At 43.4% G+C, this 21479-nt stretch overlaps 1 protein-coding gene across 5 annotated transcripts in view; it reads left to right on the top strand.

Annotated features, from left to right (window-relative positions):
• Positions 1-21479, top strand: part of AMBRA1 (autophagy and beclin 1 regulator 1) — a gene marked incomplete at both ends in the record, with an annotated part of 202250 nt that overhangs the window by 146065 nt on the left and 34706 nt on the right. For all 5 annotated transcript variants that reach the window (XM_080705353.1, XM_080705352.1, XM_080705351.1 and 2 more), the window contains 3 exons: positions 1045-1155; positions 14227-14415; positions 16886-17040. In XM_080705353.1, the coding sequence (XP_080561479.1) occupies positions 1045-1155; positions 14227-14415; positions 16886-17040 (455 nt within the window). The remainder of the gene's footprint in view (positions 1-1044; positions 1156-14226; positions 14416-16885; positions 17041-21479) is intronic.

Below are 21479 nucleotides of genomic sequence, written 5' to 3'. Positions count from 1 at the left end.
GCACAGGTTTGTAATCCCAGTACTTGGGAGGTTGACACAGGAAGATTGCAGGTTTGCAGCCAGCCTCAGCAGCTTGTGAGGCCCTCTGCAACTTAGTGAGACTCAGTTTCAAAATCAAGACTAAAAAATAGGGTTGGGGATATGTAGCTCAGAGGTAGAATACCCCTACGTTCAATACCCAGTTCCACATAAACACAAAAGAAAAATAAATAAATAAACAGTAAAAGGGCTGGGGATATAGTGTAGAGATAGAATGCTCCTGGGTTCAATCCCCAGTACCTAGCCCCCTCTACCCCAAAAAATAGAACTGGGGTATAGCTTCGTGGGAGTATGCCCCTAGGTTTATTCTCTGGTATCCCCTCACCGTTCACTTACACAGTAACCAAGGGGGAGGCAGCGCTTTCTCCTCCAAGAGTACTGCTTACCACCAGACGTCTAGGAGCTGGGATGCTTTAGGCTTTTTGTCGTTCACGGTGTCTTCCCATTCTTCACTTTTCTGTTCCATATTTAAATGAAAATTCATCCGAGTACATCATTAACTTACCACTAGACAGTACATATATATACGGGACCTGCCACATTGTTGGCACAAAATAAATGTTAAAAAATAACAAGAAAGGATGATGAATGGAATTATATATCCACATGAATTTATTCCTTGAAAAATATGTCTGGCCTCTCCTTGAGATGAGGACTTACCAGATGGGGCCTTTGGTTTTCTGCCTTTTTTGGGGGGAGAGGCTGGGAATTGAACCCAGGGGTACTGTACCTCCAAGCTACCTCCCTAGTTTGGTTTTATTTCTTATTTGGGAACAGGGTCTCACTAGGTTGCTGAGAGCCTCACTAAGTTGCTGAGGCTGGCAGTGAACCTGCAATCCTGTCTCAGCCTCCCAAGTCCTTGGATTACAGGCCTGGCTCCTTTCTTCAGCTTCAGCTGTGCTTCTTCCTGTTCTCCATTTCTTACTAATATCAGTATTTTGTGTTTTACAGTGGAACCATGAGATAAATAGTGTAATGTCTTCTTTTTGTCTTTTCTCCCATCAGGAGCAGTAATTGGTGATGGACAGTCAGCTGTGGCCAGTAATATTGCCAATACTACCTATCGGCTCCAGTGGTGGGACTTCACCAAGTTTGACCTTCCAGAAATCAGTAATGGTAAGCCAAGGTAGAACTGAGGATACTAGTGGAAGGGTTATATTTCTGGTGAGACAGAACTCAAAAACTCAAGTAGTTAGCCGGGCGTGGTGGCGCACGCTTGTAATCCCAGCATTCGGGAGGCTGAGACCGGAGGATCGCGGTTCACAGACAGCCTCAGCTACTTAGTGAGGCCCTGTGCAACTCTGTGAGACCCGGTTTCAAAATAAAAGAATAAAAAATAGGGCAGGGGGTGTAGCTCGGAGGTCGAATGCCCCTCCTCGGGTTCCACCTCCAGACCCGCCAAAAAAAAGAACTCAAGTAGTACTGGATTTTTCGTCATCTCGTTTAATAGTTGATGGCCAAGTGCCATTTCTACAACTCTTCTGCAGCTCAGCTAAGCAGTTTTGCTAACATGTCTTGAGTAACTGCCCTGACAAGTTTGTAGACTAGTAGTTCACTGGCCAAAGCCTACAAGTTAGTTGGAACTAAGAGGAAAACAAAGAAAGGAACATTAAAACTGAGAACTATACCTTGTTACCCTTGAGGAACAACTATAATGATATTAAGCTCATGAATAAATCCAGATCTGAGTAGCGCCAGGCGTGGTGGCGCACGCTTGTGATCCCCACGCTTGGGAGGCAGAGACAGGAGGATCGCGCTGGTTCGAAGTCAGCCGCACTGGCTTAAGAAACCGTTTCCAAAAAAAAAAAAAAAAGTATAAAATAGGTCTGAGAGTGTAGACCGGAGGTAGAAGGGTTTCCAGGAACCCCAGTACCCCCCCCCACGCACACACACATCCAGATCTGAGTGGACTGAGGTGAGCAGTATGATTGGTACCTGCTTCATAGACGCGTCTGTCTGACAGCTCCGTTTCCTTGCTGCTAGTGAAATTCACAGTCCCATGTCCCCATTCTTCAATTGGAATAAAAACATTATAGATGTCTCATTTCACTTTCTTTTTTTCCCCCAGCTGTATTTGTTATTCTTTATTTTGAAACCGGGTCTCACTGAGTTGCAAAGGATCTCACTAAGTAGCTGAGGCTGGCTGTGAAGGAAGCTCCTGTTTCAGTCTCTGGATACTGGGATTACAAGCCTGTGCCACCACGCCCAGTTCCATTTTACTTTCTAATGCCTCCCACATTCCTGAGAAGTTGTAGTTCAGCCCTTGCTATTTCCAATAATAGGCCATATCTGATGAAAAAGCCTAACTCTCACTGCTATATTTTTTTTTAATGGTGGTACTTGGGATTGAACCCAGAGACATTCTACCCCTGAGCTCTTACACCCCTGGCCCTGTTTTTATTATTTTTATTTTGAAACAGTGTCTCACTAAGTTTCTGAGGACTTTACCAAGTTGCCAAGGCTGGCCTTGAACCTGTGATCCTTCAGTACTAGCCTCCTATGTACTGGGATTACAGGTATGTGCCACCATGTCCACCTCACTGCAGTAGCTTTGCTAAAATGTTCTTTATTGTATTGGACCACCATTCCCCTTGTTGCTTTCTCCTATTCTCAGTTTTACTACTGAATCTCTATAGAATAAAATTATTGATGCTTCAAATGGCTACTCCTCTAACTATTTGAAAGTAAGTTGTCCTTTCCCTTGAAATCTTTCTTTTCAGGCCAAACTTCTTTAGATTCCTTTTTCTGATGTGGTTTCCAAATCCTTGACAGTTTGCTCATCTTCCATTTTAGCTTTGGCAGGGAGCGGCATAGAGCAGAATAGAAAGCTTTTGACATGAGCTAATGCATAGTACACTGGTGCTTTGAACAAGTTCAGTTTAAGATTGCAGCATCTTTTTTTGAAGCTACTATTGAGTTTGCAGTCACTTAAAATTCCTTAATAATTGTAATTAAACCAGAACTCAACCATGCTGTACTTCCTTATAAAGTTCAAGTCTTTCAGAAACTAAAGCAGATTTGTAATTTTTTCTATTTAATTTTATTGCAGTGTCATACAGTTTTTACTTCCTGCTTACAACATCGTTTTGAACTTTGATTAGTCCTCTCTCAGTCTTACATCACCTACTAATTTGATAAACATCCCTTCTCTGTCTTCCTTCAGGTTATTAGCAAAAATGGTGAATCCGATGGGACATTGCTCCAAGCCTTGTGGTGTTATGAATTGCATCTGTGTTGATTTTAGCTCATGAATTATCATCCTGGCTTGGTTTGTTCACATATGAAGCCCACATTTTCATTCTCATCTATAAGAGTATTCTAAGAGTTTGTCAGATGCCTTAAAATGAGATAAGATTTTCTTTTCTTTTTCTTTCTTTCTTTTTTTTTTTTTTTTGGTGGGTCTGGGGATGGAAGCCAGGGGCATTTGACCTCTGAGCTACACCCCCTGCCTTGTTTATTATTCTTTATTTTAAAACAGGGTCTCACTATGTTGCAGAGGGCCTCCGAATGCTGGGATTACAGTGGGATTACAGGTGTGCACTGCCATACCCAGCAAGAGATAGATTTTCTTTGTCTGAAGCATTTCCTGATATACTAGTCTTGATATTCTTATCAGACAAGGAAAATGAGGTTAATTTTTCCTGTCCTGTGCTTAGTGAAACCTCATCCATTTTTTTCTAAGTGTTTATAAACTAAATATCCAATAATCTGTTCTTTAACCTTAACTCTACTAGCAAGCCACAGCAGTCCACCCCCTTTCTTTTTTCAGTACCAGAGATGGAACCCAGGGACATTCTACCTCCCAGCTCTACCCCCAGTCCTATTATTTACTCTTTTTTTTTTTTTTTTTTTTTTTGGTGGTGGAACCCAGGGATGGAACCCAGGGGCCTTCTACCTCTGGGCTACACTCCCAGACCTATTTTATTATTTATTTATTTTGGTGGTACTGGGGTTCCTGGAAGCCCTTCTACCTCCGGGCTACACTCCCAGACTTATTTTGTATACTTTTTAATTTGAAAACAGGGTCTCTTACGCCAGCGCGGCTGTCTTCGAACCTGCGCGATCCTCCTGTCTCCACCTCCCAAGCATGGGGATTACAAGTGTGCGCCACCACGCCCGGCTCCCAGACCTATTTTATATTTTATTTTGAAACAGGGTCTCTTAAGTCAGCTGAGGTTGGTGTCGAACCTGCGCGATCCTCCTGTCTCAGCCTCCCAAGTGCAGGGAGTATTTTTTATTCTTTATTTTGAAGCAGTCTCACTAATTTGCGGAGGGTCTCACTAAGTAGCTGAAGCTTGCCAAGAATCTGTGATCATCATCATCCTCCTCCTCCTCCTCCTCCTCCTCCTCCTCCTCCTTCTTCTTCTTCTTCTCGTGTGGTACTGGAGATTGAACCCAGCAGCATTCTACTTCTGAGCTACACATCCATCCCTCTTTTTTCTTTTGAATCTCACTAAGTGGCGGAGGGCCTCACTAAAGTAGCCGAGGCCAGCTGCAAACTGCTGTCCTCCTGTCTGCTATCCTCCGGCCTCCCAAGCACTGGGATCCCGGGCAGTGCCACCGCTCGCAGCTTGCAGTCATCTTTTCCCTTATTACAAATACAACTTTGCTTCATCTCTAGGTTTCTGGTCCAGATTTTAAGGGCAATAATTTATTAGTTACTTTGTTTCTTTAATTTGTCACTTTCTATAAATATTATTATTATTATCTGAATTAGATAATACGTTCCCTGTTTAAAACAATTCATATGAAAAGATACACAAGAAGCTGAGTATGGTAGCACACACTTGTAATCCCAGCATTCGGGAGGCTGAGACAGGAGGATCATGGTTCCCAGCCACCCTCAGCTACTTAGTGAGGCCTCTGCAACTTAGTGAGACCCTGTTGCAAAAGAAAGAATAAAAAAGAGAGCTGGGGATGTATCTCAGAGGTGGAATGCCCCTGGGTTTAATCCTGAGTACTGCAAAAACAAACAAACAACACTGCAGAAGCTTCTCCTCCCTGCTCCCTGCCTCACCATAGGAGCCACCCATGTGACCAGTTTCTTGTGTTTTCAGGGGTGTCTTGTGTGTATACAAGAAAACTTTCCACCTTTTATTTACTATGAATGGCAGCGTGCTGTATGTACTCCCTGCCTTTCATCCTTCGTGGTGTGTCGTAGTGATCTTTCCTCGTCAGTATATACACAGTTCATTCAGGGATGAGGTGAGGCCCAGTGGTCCTCAGTGGTAGAGCATGGAGGGCCTAAGCTGCGAACGCTGGCCTTGAGCCTGCTCCCCCCTCTCTCACCTCCAAGTGCCATGCTCCTGAGAGCCCCGAGCCCAGACCACCACCCGATGCAGAGCGCACTCCGCTTTCCTGGTGGCCGCCTTGTGTTTCGCTCTATGAATGTGTTGTAACTTTTCACTGCTGTCCTGTTGGACTCTTAGTTGCTTTCAGTGTTTTGCTTTATGCACTGTGCTGAGGTTTGTCGTTTTGCACATGTGGGACTGTATCGATAAGATAAATGGAATTGCAAGGAAAAATAGAATGTGTGCTTAGATCATTTTTGTAGATATTGCCCTGTTGCCCTTTATTTTGTTTATTTGATTTGTGGTACCAGGGATTGCATTCAGGGACATTCTACCTTTGAGCTACACCCCTAGCCCTATTTTTTATTCTTTATTTTGAATCATGGTCTCATAAGTTGCAAGGGCCTCACTTCAGTAGCTGAGGCCAGCCTCAAACCTGCAATCCTCCTGTCTCAGCCTCCCAAGTACTGGGATTACAAATGTGTGCCACTATGCCTGGCTCCCTGTTGCCCTTTTTATAGACTGTGACCATTTATATTCTCTTGCTGATAGAATGTTATCAGTTTGGGATACGTGCAAATCTGGTAGATGAGAAGTAGCATGTGGGCATTTTAAGTTGTTTCCCAAGGAGGCTGAAGCCTCTCTGTATACTTTGCCATTTGCTTGACTTGTCCACAGGCAATATGTGGACAATTACCTCCTTTTCTGTTGTGTTTTTGATCTTTTCCTCAGCAATTCTACAGAAGCTCTTTATAAATCAGAAAATTAACTTATAATAAGAGTTTCCTACCTGTCATTAGTCTTTTGACTTGCCAAAGGTTATTTTTGTCATAGAACTTATTTTAAGTCAAAATTACACAACTTTCCTTTTATGGTTCTTAGGTTTTGTGTCATTAAGAAGATCATTTAGTACTTTATATTTTAGCTTTTTGCATTTAGGTCTTTGATTCACTAGGAAACTTAGTCTCACATAAGCAAAGCGTGATCCGACCCCCCAACATCGCTTCCCATTTATCTGATCAATTAGTGTTTCTCTCCTCTCCACTAATTTGGGGTGTCCTTTTCACCGTGCTCTTTCCTCTGTGTGTTTAGATGCATTTCTGGACTGTTCGGTTCCAGTGATCTTTTTTTTTCCCACTACTGGGAGTGGAACCCAGGGGCATCCTACCACTGAGCTACACCTCCAGCCCTAATTTATTTTGAAACCAGGTCTCAGCCAGGCGTGGTTGCGCACATTTGAAATCACGGCACTTAGGAGGCTGAGACTGGAAGATTGCAGGTTCCGGCTAGCCTCAGCTACTTAGGCCCGCTGCAACTTAGTGAAACCCTGTTTCAAAATAAAGAATTTAAAAAATAGGGGTGGGAGTATAGCTCAGAAGTAGAATGCTCCTGGGCTTCATCCCCAGTATTGCAAAAAAAAAAACAAAAAAAAAAGAAAAGAAAAGAAAACAAGGTCTCACTAAGTTGCAAAGAGCCTCTTTAAGTAGTGGGGCTGGCTGTGACCCATTAACCATGATTGTCCTATCTCAGCCTCCCAGGAACTGGAATTGCAAGCATGAGCCACCAAGTCTATCCGGCTTCTGATTATTTACATGAGAGTTACACGTGGGTTTCCTTTTTGAGGCTTTCTGTTTCAGAATCTGATAGGACTAGTCTTCTATTATTTTTTAATCTAAATTTTCCTTCCTACTTTTTTTTTTGTGTGTGTGTGGTACTGGGGTTGGAACCCAGAGGCTTTCTATCTCCAGGCTATACTCCCAGACCTATTTTTTTGTATTTTATTTGGAAACAGGGTCTCACTAAGTTGCTGAGAGCCTGGGCTGGCTTCGAACCTATGTGATCCTCCTGTCTCAGCCTCCCAAGTGCAGGGATTACAAGCATGCACCACCACACCTGGCTCTTACTTTGTATTTTTAAAAACTCTTATGTTTCTGATTTTTAAATATGGGCATTAAAACAACCCAAAATAAAAATTTCAGTGCATAAACTGAGTGTGATGGCACACACTTGTAATCTCTTTACTTGGGAGGCTGAGACAGGAGGATCGTAGGTTTGTGGCTAGCTTCCGTTATTTAGTGAGGCCCTCTGCAACTTAGTGAGATCCTGTTTCAGAATAAAGAATAAAAAAATAGGACTGGAGGCCGGGCATGGGGACACATGCTTGTAATCCCAGTACTTGGGAGGCTGAGACAGGAGGATCGCACAGGTTCAAAGTCAGCCTCAGCTACTTAGTGAGGCTCTCAGCAACATAGCTAGACCCTGTTTCCAAGTAAGATATAAAATATGTCTGGGAGTATATCCCAGAGGTAGAAGGCCCCTGGGTTCCATCCCCAGTACCACCAAAAAAAAAAAAAAAAAAAAAAATAGGACTGGGGGTTGTAGCTCGAAGGCAGAATGCCCCTGGTCTCAATTCCCAATTAAAAAAAAATAAATCTCAGCCGGGCGTGGTGGCGCACGCTTGTAATCCCCACGCTTGGGAGGCTAAGACAGGAGGATCGCACGGGTTCGAAGCCAGCCTCAGCTATTTAGTGAGGCTTTCAGCAACTCAGTGAGACCCTGCTTCCAAATAAAATATAAAAAAAGTCTGAGAGTATAGCCCAGAGGTAGAAAGCCTCTAGGTTCCACCACCAGTACCACACACACACAAAAAAAAAAAAAAAAAAAAAAAATTAAAAAAAAATTTCAGTGTATAAATGATAGTATTTATTCTGTTAAATCTCCTGAATTTTTCAAGTATGTTACCTAGAATTGATTTATTAGTCATAATGTTGTTGAACAATGTGCTGATAGTGAGCATCCTCAGATTGTTCCTAATTGTAGAGGAAAACGTTTTTTTCCTCACTGTTTAGGCATATTACTGGCTTTGGGTTTGAATTAGAGCTACTTTATTATTTATTTTATTTTATTTCATTCTTTTTTTTTTTTTTTTTTTTTTCCGGTACACTGGATGGAACCCAGGGGCATTCTACCTCCAAGTTACACCCCCAGCCCCTATTTTTTTATTCTTTATTTTGAAACAAGGTCTCACTGAGTTGCAAAGGGCCTAACTAACGGGCTGTCCTCAAACCACTATCTTCCTGTCTCCGCCTCCTGAATGCTGGGATTATAAGGGTGCACCACCACGCCCAGCTTGATCCTCACTTTTTATATCAGTGGTCAGTAATGTGAACTTGGAAGTCACTCTTACTGTAGGGTTCTCAGAGTTTCCTGCTTCCTGTTAGCGAGTAGCCTTTGGCTTTGGAACAGAATGGGCTTGGGAGCCAGTGATCCTGAGTTTTGTTCATAGGTTCAGCAGCCACCAAGTTGTGTCGTCTCACTGAAGCGAATTACATTTGACACTTTTCTGGAGTTAGGCTAAAGAGTCGTGTCACTTGTTTCTCTTGGAATTAAGTGGGGTTAGTGAATTACTATCTGAAAAGTTTAGAAGGCTGTGAATAAAGCTTCATATGCGTAGATAATTTTTTGAACCACTTTCATGAAAAAAATAGCACATTAAATTCACTACGCTTTTAGAGTAAACTCTTATTGGGTAAATGGCTTTGGTCACTAGGGCATCCTGGCAGAAGAGGCCTTAAATCCAGTGATGAGTGGTGTGGGGCAGATGCCACAGGGGATATAGTGACAGGTGCCTTTGGAGGTTGCTTATAGTGTCATCTGGAGCTCTGTTCTTCTTAAATTGGAAGGGCTCAGGGATAGCCAAAAGGAAATTTTTCTGCTGATTTAAATCCCCTTGGGTTTTCCAGATCAGTATCTAATGCATTTGCAAAGGCACTGCAACTGCTGATCACCCCATGGCCTCATCTTGCCAGCCAGCAACAGGCTACCCATCAATCTTTGTACAAGGTGTTTGTTTCTAATTTATGAAGCTGATAGGAAGGCAGAGCCATCTGCTCCTCCAGGCATCAGTATTTCTAACCCCTCCCCTTTCCTGCTAGGGCATTTTCATTTCTAAATCATTTCCAATTGGGAGGAGATTGCATTGCAGAATCTGGAACATGGCTTCCTGCTGTCTCCTGCATTGCTTTTTCTCCCTCTGGAGCTGCCCCCTGAAGCCCTTCAGCAGTTTTGATATGAAAAATATTTTCTCTCCAAGTCTTTTTCTTTCTAATTTTGAAACAGGGTCTCATTAAATTGCTAAGGCTGGCTTTGAACCTACAATCCTCCTGCTTTAGCCTCCTCAGTTCTGGGATTATAGATATGCACCACCACATCCAGCTGCATCCAGTGCTTTATTATTATTATTATTTCTTTACTGGGGATGGAGCCCAGAGGCATTCTATGTCCGAGCTCACCCCCAGCCCTATATTTTTTTATTCTTTATTTTGAAACAGGGTCTCACTGAGTTGCAAAGGGCCTCACTAAGTAGCTGAGGCTGTCCGTGAACAATTCTCCTGTCTCAGCCTCCCGAATGCTGAGATTACAAGTGTGAGCCTCCACGCCTGGCTGCATTCAGTAATTCAGGATCTTAATGAGACCTCAAGTGACCTGATGCTTGCTGCAGTTTGTGAACTTCCAAGGTGAAGTAAGACATGGAGCATAATATGGATTTCTTTTTTCTTTTCTTTCCTTTCTTTCTTTCTTTCTTTCTTTCTTTCTTTCTTTATTTATTTATTTTTGGTGGTGCTGGGGATGGAACCCAGAGGCTTTCTACCTTCGGGCTACACTCCCAGACCTGTTTTGTGTTTTATTCAGAAACAGGGTCTCACTAAGTTGCTGAGAGTCTCACTATGTAGTTGAGGCTGGCTTTGAACCTGCGATCCTCCTGTCTCAGCCTCCCAAGTACTGGGATTGCAAGCGTGCGCCACCACGCCCAGCTCACAGTATGGATTTCTAGTGACGTGGAAGCTCTCAGTATCCTAGTCTGTATTTCACTTCACTTTTTCTCTCTGTGTATATTATTGCTGAATCCAAAAAGAATCTGTTACGGTTTGCCATTCGCACATTTCTTTCCCTGTGTAAATTAACTCATCAAAATTTCAGTTTATAGCCGGGCGTGGTGGCGCACGCTTGTAATCCCCGCGCTTGGAGGCTGAGACAGGAGGATCACACAGGTTCAAAGCCAGCCTCAGCCACTCAGTGAGGCTCTCAGCAACTTAGTGAGACCCTGTTTCCAAATAAAATATAAAATAGGTCTGGGAACATAGCCCGGAGGTAGAAAGCCTCTGGGTTCCACCCCCAGTACCAAAAAATAAATAAAAAAAATTTCAGTTTACGAAAGCTGGGCATGGTAGCACACACCTGTACTTGGGAGGCTGAAACAGAAGGATCACAGGTATGAGGACAGCCTCGGCAAGTAGCAAGACTCTCAGAAACCTAGTGAGACTCAGTTTTGAAATAAAAATAAGATAGAGCTGGGAGTGTAGCTTGGAAGCAGAGTGCCCCTGGGTGCAACCTCTAGTGCCACCAAAAAAAAAAAAAAATTAGCCTACAAGAGGAAGCTGCACAAAGTCGATTGAAGTTACCACTGTAACTGGTCATTTCCTTTTCCACATGGGAAATTAATAGACCAGCAACAAGTAAAAGCTGCTAATTGCAGCTTTGAAATAAAAATGGAATTGGAAATACGCTGCTCAGTGCTTGCCATACTGGAGCCACCGATTCACCCTGTCCCTATTGCAGCCCCTTTGTTCAGGGAGAAGGGCAGCTGTGGATCGCAGCTACGAGACTCCTGCAGCCGAGTACGCTGCTGGGGAAGCTGCTACGACTTCCAGCCTTCTCTTCTCGTTTGTCACTTGCATGCTCCTGAGAGCTCACTGCAGTCATCAGGAGCAAGTGTGGACCTGTGGACCTGGGTGGCGTTGGAGGAAGGGGCAGAATTTGAGAGGTGGCCCTTGGATTCATCGTAAGATAATAGAAACGTGATCACAGTGGCCTCGAATTGAGGCTGACAAAATGCTTCTTGTCCATCTGCCCAGTTTTTTAGGGACTTTGAGCCAAGCTTTCCAGAAGAAGGAAAACTTTTGTCTGCACTCTTTCCATCTCTCATCTCAAAAAGCAGTTAGATGCTCTTTTTTAAATGTTGGTGGTGAGTCTTGACGATCACTGTAGGATTCTGAGTTTGACCAAAATGCATGTTAGGACATGTGAGCTAGATCTATGTAACAGCAGGATAGAAGAGCCAAAAATACCCACTGTGAATTTTTGGGACAGTAAATGTAGATAAAATGGTAACTGTGAACCAGACATGGTGGCAAACACCTGTGATCCCAGTACTTGGGAGGCTGAGACAGGAATCGCAACCTACCAAGACTGTCAGCAACCTACCAAGACCCTGTTTCTAAAGAAAAAAATGAAGTAGCTGGGCGTGGTGGCGCACACTTGTAATCCCTGCGCTTGGGAGGCTGAGACAGGAGGATCACACAGGTTCAAAGCCAGTCTCAGCTGCTTAGTGAGGCTCTCAGCAACTTAGTGAGACCCTGTTTCCAAATAAAAATATAAAATAGGCCTGGGAGTATAGCCCGGAGGTAGAAGGCCTCTGGGTTCCACCCCCGGTACCACCAAAAAAAATTAAAAATAAAATAGGGCTGGGAGTATAGCTCAGTGGTAGGATGCCCCTGGGTTCAATCCTCAGCACCACAAAAAAATAAAATAAAATAATAAAAAAGTAACTGTGCAAAGCCCATAAAGTTTCATCACCTGTGCTATGTATTATCACATCTTAATATATTTTATTCCTTTCTCCCACAGCTTTTGGTGGTTAGAGTCTAAATTATTAGTTTCCTTTTATCTTTCTGAGATTTGCGTCGACCTCAAGGTTAGAAAAAACAAGGTGAACTCATTCCTAAAGTTTTGTGCAATTCCTTTGGTTCTGTGTCCCCAGCTGGAATCATGTGTTGGTGCCGAGAAGGAGATTGTCATATTTTTGGCAAAGGGCTTGGGACCCTGTGTCAGGAGCAGACGGTCCCAGTGCTCACTAGATAAATCTAGGCATACAGGCTAGCGCAGATGGTGAGTTGGGAGTTGAACAGTAGAGAGGCCTAATGGTGATAGCAATGAGTATTTGGATGTCATTATTTTATTAGTTAGCAAACAGAACCGTCCTTGTGGTCCCTCCTCAGTCTCATGTGCAGTAGCGCCGTAGGTGTCAGCCCCCGAGAGCTGGCACAGCAGCCTGATCAGTGTGTTCTGGTCTCTTTTATGATTTGCTCTGTTGCCTTTGTAGCTTCATTAGCAACACACAGGGAAATAGGAACAAATACAGAATTTCGCAAATCACTCCGAGTCCCTGATCCCATAAGCTCAGAAAAATTCTGTTTTATTTTCCTTGGGCTTATTTTCTAGGTAAACTTACCTTGAATTCCCAGTCATGTCTTTTTACTTACTCTAGAGTAGATCTCCTGGAACTGTGTTAGAGCAGCTAATCTTGGCTCTTGTTTTTGTTTGTTTTGTTTTACCATAACGCCTCTGAGCATGGACAACTCTTTCAAATAAGAGAAAGAGTAAAAAAAAAAAAAAAAAAAAAAAAATACTGTGCATGCAGTAGATTGGAGCGAGACAAAGCCCAGAGAAGCTTGATCAGCGTGAATGTGTGCCTGCAATGTGGGCTTCCTTGTTCCACCTCACAACAAGGGTAAGCCACTTTTTCCTGGCAGGGAGTTAGACTCGGGACTTGTAGAGAGCTTCTAATGAGAACCAAAACCAGGCATGTGGGTGCAGTCCCTGTACTAACATCTCTTTCATCAGCCCCATCATGTGCAGTGGATTCTCCTCACTAACATGTGCCTCCACATCTGCCCCATCCCGCCACCTCGGCAGGCTGAGCTGCCTGCTTCCTGGCCTACCTGTGCTCCATTCTCAGTGACTGCTAAGTGCAGACTAGGGTTGCCTGTGAATACTGGACACTGGTTCACGATATGGCCCAGGCACGCAGCTTAGTGAGGAAACAGTAAAGGCACCACCGTCCAGATCCAGTGGGGCTGGGCTTTGTTTCTCTTTATCCCCTCTGTAGAGTTAAGGATTAGTTAGCAAAGAGAAAGTAAGACACAGTGTTGTGAAGCAGCTTCCCTCTTGAGATCACATAGCAGGTATTGAGTAGGATCCCACTCCAGGAAGGCGATTTCCCTCTTCTTCTTGAAATCAGTGGGTTTGTGTTTTCATTCATCTTGGTTTGGGTATTTTAATAATAATAGCAGTTGAATGGCTCTCCAGGAGGATTTCTGGTAACTTTTTCCTTATCTAATCTTTTGAATGATATTCCCTCAGTGTGAACTAAGACTCAGCAGATGTTTGTGGTGGTGTGGACTATCATAAAGTTTCTACTACTGTGGTAGAAAAGACATATCTTTACTGTCTCTCATGTTTTCTGTTCCTGACATTTTAGTTTGAATGAAAAGGCATCCTTGCTGGGCATGGTGGCGCACGCTTGTGATCCCAGCGCCTAGGAGGCTGAGACAGGAGGATCGCACAGGTTCGAAGCCAGCCTCAGCTACTTAGTGAGGCTCTCAGCAACTTAGTGAGACCCTGTTTCCAAATAAAGTATAAAATAGGTCTGGGAATGTAGCCCGGAGGTAGAAAAGCCCCTGGGTTCCACCCCATTAGCACAAAAGAAAAAGCATCTTATAGCACTTATTTTTCTTTCTGGTCCTGGAGATTAAACCCATAGGGTATTCTACCTCTAAGCTACACCCCCATCCCTGTTTATTATTTTGATACAGGGTCTTGCTAGGTTGCTGAAGGCCTCACTAAGTTGCTGAGGCTTGCTTTGAACCTGCAATCCATCTATCTCAGCATCCCGACATCTGTAAATACAGGTGTGTGCCACCATGCCTAGTTATCCTATGGCATTTTTAGAAATGGCTCGGGCCGTTAGGAAGGCCCCAAAATGTCTTGCTTTCAGAATTTCTTACAGCATCAACTCTAGTCTTTCTCGTTCTCTTTTCTTTCTTGTCCATTGCAGCCTCCGTGAATGTGCTGGTGCAGAACTGCAAGATCTACAATGATGCTAGCTGTGACATTTCTGCAGATGGCCAACTCCTGGCAGCTTTCATCCCTAGCAGCCAGAGGGGCTTTCCAGACGAAGGCATCTTGGCAGTGTACTCCCTGGCCCCACATAACCTGGGTGAAATGCTCTACACCAAGCGATTTGGTAAGGGATAGGAAGCCCAACCCAGTGGCAGAGGGACGCTGGTGCCTTGGCATGGGCATTCCTAGGTGAGGCATGGCTTGGGTGAGAGTAATGGTCACTTACTGCCCCTATCTATCACTTTGGCACAGGCCAGAGAAAGATTGCTTTGCAGGAGACCTGGCTAGTAGCATTGCAGAAGAATCCCAGAATAATAGTCCTCCCTGTCACAATGCCATCACCAGCATGCTTCTCCTGCAGTGGCTGAGAATAAGGAAAGAGCTTTGGGATTATGTCATGGGGAACTGAGCACACACATACACTGCGACATTGTGTATGTGTGTCCTTTGACCTGGAAATCCCACTTTTAAGGAAATAATAAAAAAAAACTATATAAAGATTTATATGCAGGGTTATTCACAGCAGTATTCTCATATACAATAAAGGTCAAGTTGTTACATTAAGAGATTTTTTTTCAAGAATTGTTTAGTGCTGGTTTTGGTGGCACCCACTTGTAATCCCAGCATTTGGGAGGCTGAGACGGGGGATCGAGGTTTGTGGCTAGCCTCAGATACTTAGCGAGGCTTAGTGAGGCAACTAAGTGAGACCTTGTTTCAAGCTAAAGAATTAAAAAAAGAAATAAGGCTGGGGGTGTAGTTCAGGGATAGAATGCCCCTGGGTTCCATCCCGAGTACCTCAAAAAAGAAGAAAGAAAGAAAGAAAGAAAGAAAGAAAGAAAGAAAGAAAGAAAGAAAGAAAGAAAGAAAGAGAGAAAGAGAGAGAGAAAGAGAGAGAGAAAGAAAAGAGCTACTTAGCTGGGTAGCACATACTTGTAATCCCAGTACTTAGGAGGCTGAGACAGGAGGCTCACAGGTTCAAGGACAGCCTCAGCAAATAGTGACTCTCATCAACCTAGTGAGACTCTGTTTCAAAATCAAAATAATATAAGCCTGGGTGTATAGTTTGGAGATAGAATGTCTCTGGGTTCGATCCCCAGTACCACATACATAAAAAATAAAAGAGTTGCTTAAGTAAATTATAGTTAAGTGATCATAAAAATTATAGATGGCCTTAAATATGCTCTCAGAGAGCCAGGTGTGGTGATGCATGCCTGTAATCCCAGTACTTAGGAGGCTGAGACAGGAGGAGCATAGGTTCATAGCCAGCCTCAGCAACTTAGCAAAGTTCTTAGCAACTTAGTGAGACTCTGTTTCAAAATAAAAAATAAAATAAAGCTCAGGGTGTTGCTCAGAGATGGAATGCTGTTAGTTTAATTAATACACACACACACACACACACACACACACACACACACACACACGCACGCACAATGGTCTCAGAGGGTGAGGCAGGAAGATTCAAGGCCAGCCTGGGCAACTTAGTGAGACCCTGTCTCAAAATAAAAAATTAAAATTAAAAAAGAAAAGAAGCCAGACATGATGATACATGCTTGTAATCCCAGTACTTGGGAGGCTGAGGCAGAAAGATTGCAGGTTCAGGACCAACCTCAGCTTTTTAGGGAGGCCTTCTGCAACTTAGTGAGATTCTGTTTCAAAATAAAGAATAAAAAATAGGGCTGGGGATGTAATTCAGAGATAGAATACCCCTGGGTTCAAATCCTAGTACTGAAAAAATTAATAAATAAATAAAAAAGAATAACAACAACAAAAAAGACTGGGGATGTACCTCAGTGGCAAAGTGTCCCTGGATGCCATCTCCAGTACCAGGGAGAAAAGTGCTCTCATTAAGGATATTTAATGAAAACTGGGCGTGGTGGGCACGCTTGTAATCCCAGCATTCGGGAGGCTGAGACAGGAGGATCGCACAGGTTCGAAGCCAGCCTCAGCTATTTAGTGAGGCCCTCAGCAACTTAGTGAGACCCTGTTTCCAAATAAAGAATAAAATAGGTCTGGGAGTATAGCCCAGAGGTAGAAAGCCCCTGGGTTCCACACCCAGTACCAATTAAAAAAGAAAAGAAAAGAAAAGAAAATTTCATGATAGAAAAATGTCTGTAATATATTAAGTGATAAAAGTAAATTTCAAAACAGTACTTAAGCCAGGCATGGTGGTGCACGCTTGTAATCCTAGTACTTGGGAGACTGAGAGAAGAGGATCACAGGTTTGTGGCCAGCCCCAGAAATTTGTGAGACCCTGTTTCAAAATAAAGAATAAAATGGATCTGGGGTTGTAGCTCAGAGGTAGAATGACTCTAGGTTCAATTCACAGTATCACACACACAAAAAAGCAAAAACGTATTTCTAGAATGATACCAATTTTTAAAAATTATATGGTAACAATGGTTAGTACTAAGTACTTTCAATATGCTAAGCAATGTATTTAATATATATATATGCCTTCTCATTTTACTATTATGATCCTGTAAGATAACCCCAGAGTGAGCAAACGAACATGAAGAGTGGAGAAAAGACTCCAAGTGTGTTTCCTGGGAATGACAAGAACCCTGGAAATGTGTCTCTGTCCTGTCGGCCCTTAGGTCCCAACGCCATTTCGGTGAGCCTGTCCCCAATGGGCCGGTATGTAATGGTGGGCTTGGCCTCACGAAGAATCCTGCTGCACCCTTCCACAGAGCACATGGTAGCCCAGGTCTTCAGACTGCAACAGGCCCATGGTGGCGAGACCTCCATGAGGGTGAGTGCCATTGCATACACTTCCACCATACGCAGTTCTCCTAGGCTTGGCAGAGTCGTGAAGGATGGTATACTGTTGTGTACCTTGGATTGTGACCTCCCCACCACCACCAGATGAAGGATAGAGGGCTCCAGTGCAGCCCATACGTGACCAGCAGCCTCACCTTTGGAAGCTCTGCACTATGTCTGAAAGACATGGGTTTTCTCATACCCTGCATTATGAGCTAGGTTCTTCAGATAAAGAGTAAACTAAAACTTCCTTACCACAACTCAAAACTTTTAGTTCAGAGATCCATAATGGGCTTCATAGAATATTTATTTATTATTATTATTATTTTTTTATGGTACTGGGAAGGAACCCAGGAGCTTTCTACCGCCAGGCTATACCCCCAGACCTATTTTGTATTTTATTTGGAAACAGGGTCTCACTAAGTTGCTGAGAGCCTCACTAAGTAGCTGAGGCTGGCTTCGAACCTGTGTGATCCTCCTGTCTCAGCCTCCCAAGCACGGGGATTACAAGCGTGCGCCACCACACCTGGCTTATTTATGCTTTTTTAAGAGAAATTTTGATGAAGCTGGACATGGTGGCACACACTTGTAATCCCAGCATTTAGGAGGCTGAGACAGGGGAATCTCAGTTCGCGGACAGCCTCAGCTACTTAGTGAGGCACTTGGCAACTCAGTGAGACCCTGTTTTCAAATAAAGAATAAAAAATGGGGGTGGGGGTGTCACTTGGAGGAGGAATGCCCCTGGGATCCATCCCCAGTACCACACACACAAAAAAAAAGAAATTTTGAGGAAAAAAATTATACAGTGATTGTATACCATGAAATATAATTGTGATGGAGGATGAAGACTGTATCTTAATTGTCCCATGCATTTCACCAGTGGAGAATAGGTCCTGTTTAGGACCTTCTTTATCTAAGGCATACCTCTTGTATCTTGCCATAGAAGCTTTTTGGACATTGTATGCTCAGTAGTCTTTTTGGACTCAGCCAGACTAATGTGCCTGACTGCCTTTCTGCATCCCATGGGGGCTCATTTGGCCAGGGTTTTGTGAAGGGGAGTCAAGCATTTGAACAGTTTCCTAATTAGATAGTATTTAAGTTCTGCTTCATTCCCAAAACCTGTGAATTAATTCCCTTAGTGCTTTGTGTCGCTGTATCATTGCAGTCTGATGCACTTGCTGGTGTGTGTAGTCGTGTGCTGTGTATGTTGGATCTGCCCATTTGGTATAGTGTGAGCTCCTTAGGGTTTCCCCCAGGGCCCCTCACCTAGTGTTGTGCGTCTAGATGCTTGATGAATGCTGGAATGGAAAGCAGTCCTATCAAAGAAAAAACTAGAGAATAGAGCCACTTACACACAAAGTGATGGCAAGGTGGCCTGGCTGGTCCTTACTTCTCCAGCCTCTTCTCCCTCCTGTTTCCTTTTAGATATCTCTAGCTGACTGTGCTGAACTGCTTTCTGAGCTTTATGATTTTGAATTTGATAAGGCACTTCCTTGCTAGGGCTTTTTATAACCTGGAATGTTCTCCTCTCCTACATCTCCAGCTGCCCACAAGCTTCTCCCCTTTTGTGGCACCTTCCTTAATATAATTGCTCTTTCTTTCCTGTGCTACCACTGCATCTAGTACATTCTATGTTAATATCAATCACAACAAACCATAGTTTTTTATTTCCCTATTGATCTCCTCTCCTGGACTTAGCTCCTTGAAAGCAGAAACCATTTCTCTTTTCTCTTTGTAAAGTTCAAGTACCTAATATGGAACCTGACATTTAATAGAAGCTGAGTGGTGGGCAGGGTGGCACACACTTGTATCACAGTACTGGGGAAGCTGAAACAGGAGGATCGCAGGTTCTCTACCAGCCTCCGCTACTTAGGTGAGGCCCTCTACAACTTAGTGACACCTCGTTTCAAAGTAAAAAATAAAAATAGGGCTGGGGTAGAATGTCCCTGGGTTCCATCCCCAGTACCCCCCAAAAAAAGGAAAAGAAAAGAAAATAGAAGCTGAGTGAATAGTAGAGAATCTCAAGAACATCTTCATTTTCTCTTCTAGGAGTTGACTAGCAGAACTAGTGTTAGGTAGCACCATATCCTTTCCTCTCCTGAAAGGAACAGAAATAAGGCAGTGTCCGCTCTTAATGACAAGAAAGTTCTGATTCTTGAATTCTTTATGGTTGAATTCTTTATGGTTTATTATTTAGCATTGATGAAGGGAGGAGGATATGGAAGTTCATCAAGTCTGTTTTTATGAAGATGAAAGTTTGGGTTTTAGTTTTTTGGGTTTTTTTTTTTTTCTTTCCCATTACTGGGTATTGAACCTATGGGCATTCTATCTCCAAGCTACACCCCCTGCTCTATTTTTTATTCTTTACTTTGAAACAGTGTCTTACAAGGTTGTGGAGGGCCTCACTAAGTAGCTGAGGCTGGCTGCGAACCTGCAATCCTCCTGTCTCAGCCTCCTAAGTACTGGGATTACAAGCATGCACCACCACACCTGGCTGACTTGGGTTTTAGTTTATTCTGCTTGGGCATATCCTTCTCCCCCCTACTCCTTTTTACTTTTTATTTTTCGGTATTGGGGAATGAATCTGAGGCACTCCACCTCTGAGCTATACCCCCATGCCTTTTTTATTTGTTTATTTATTGCAGTACTGGGAATGGAACACAGGGGCATTCTACCTTCCAGCTACATCCCCAGCCCTAGTTTTTATTCTTTATTTTGAAACAGAGTCTCACTGAGTTGCAAAGGGCCTCACTAGGTCACTGAGGTTGGCCACAAACCATGATCCTCCAGTCTCAGCCTCCCAAATGCTGGGATTACAAGCGTGCACCACCATGCCCAGCTCCCTTTTTTTATTTTTTAAATAGGGTCTTGCTAAGTTGCTGAGGTTGGCTTCAGACCTGTAATCCTCCTGTGTCAGCCCTGGAATACTGTTGTTTGAAGTTTAGGCCACCACACCCAGCTTGCTTTGGCTTATCTTAAGCAGACTTAGATGGTAGATAATCTGGTGTCTGTCTTTTATCACCTGGAATCCTGATCTTGACAGCTTTTCTTCTAACCCTTTCTAATTGTGGAAAAATTGTTTAAAGGTCTGACTTCAGTAATGCCAATAGACATCTCCAGCTTCTTTGTTTAGAACAGAGAGTGAGGGTTTAAGGGACTGCAGAGCATCTTTTCACAGGTGAATGTAGGCTGTGTCTCTGTCCATGTCAGCTCAGGCCTTGAGGGAATGCTTATGTAGGTAAGGGGCTCTTCTAAAGCTTCTCTACCCGGCATTCCCCTTCTGTTAGGTGTTACCTCTTGGAAGTCACTGGCTAATGTTCAGAGAGGTGAACTTGTTGGGCCAACAGACAGCCCCAGGAGGACATCCTCCAGAGCATTGACTTATTTTACTTCCCAACAAGTGACATCTGTCCCCAAGAGATGATCTCTTAGATGATCCCATGTGAAAATTGCTGAAAATTAATTGCCGGTTGCTATTAGCCTCAGCGTACTTATTCTAAGTAGTTTTTCAGACCTCTGCATCAGTGCTTCTCAAACCGTGAGCCTTGAACAACCTGCGTCGTTAGAACTGCATGAGGTCCAAGTTAAAATATAGATCATTTCAGACCATAATAAGTATGAGGCAATTTTGTTTTTGTTTTTGTGGTACTAGGGATTGAACCCAGGGACATTGTACCTGTGAGCTATGCTCCCAGCTTATTTTATTTTATTTATTTTTTTAGTACTAAGAATTGAGCCCAAGGGCATTCTACCTTTCATCTATAGCCCCCCAGCCCTATTTTATTTTTATTTTGAAACAGAGTCTCCCTAGGTTGATGAGAGTCTAACTAATTGCTTAGGTTGTCCTCAAACCTGAGATCCTCCTGCCTCAGCCTCCCAAGTACTGGGATTATAGGTGTGCACCACCATACCCAGCTCCTGTTTTATTTATTTTATTTTTTATTTTATTTATTTATTTATTTATTTATTTATTTATTTATTTTTTGGTACTGGGGATGGAACCCAGGGGCATTCTACCTTTGAGCTGTACCTCCAACCCTTTTTTTTTTTTTTTTTTGGTGGTACTGGGGTTCCTGGAAACCCTTCTACCTCCGGGCTACACTCCCAGACCCAGTTTTATATTTTTATCTGGAAACAGGGTCTCTGAAGCCAGCGCGGCTGACTTCAAACCTGCGTGATCCTCCTGTCTCTGCCTCCCAAGCTCGGGGATTACAAGCGTGCGCCACCACGCCCAGCCCAACCCTGTTTTTTATTCTTTATTTTGGTGGTACTGGGGTTCCTGGAAGCCCTTCTACCTCTGGGCTACACTCCCAGACCTATTTTTATATTTTTTATTTGGAAACAGGGTCTCTTAAGCCAGCACGGCTGGCTTCGAACCTGCAAGATCCTCATGTCTCCGCCTCCCAAACACAGGGATTACAAGCGTGCACC

This window comes from Muscardinus avellanarius (genome assembly GCF_963383645.1).
Source record: "Muscardinus avellanarius genome assembly, chromosome: 1".
In the NCBI taxonomy this organism is placed as follows: Eukaryota; Metazoa; Chordata; class Mammalia; order Rodentia; family Gliridae; genus Muscardinus; species Muscardinus avellanarius.
This window is presented reverse-complemented; position numbering and strand designations above follow the sequence as displayed.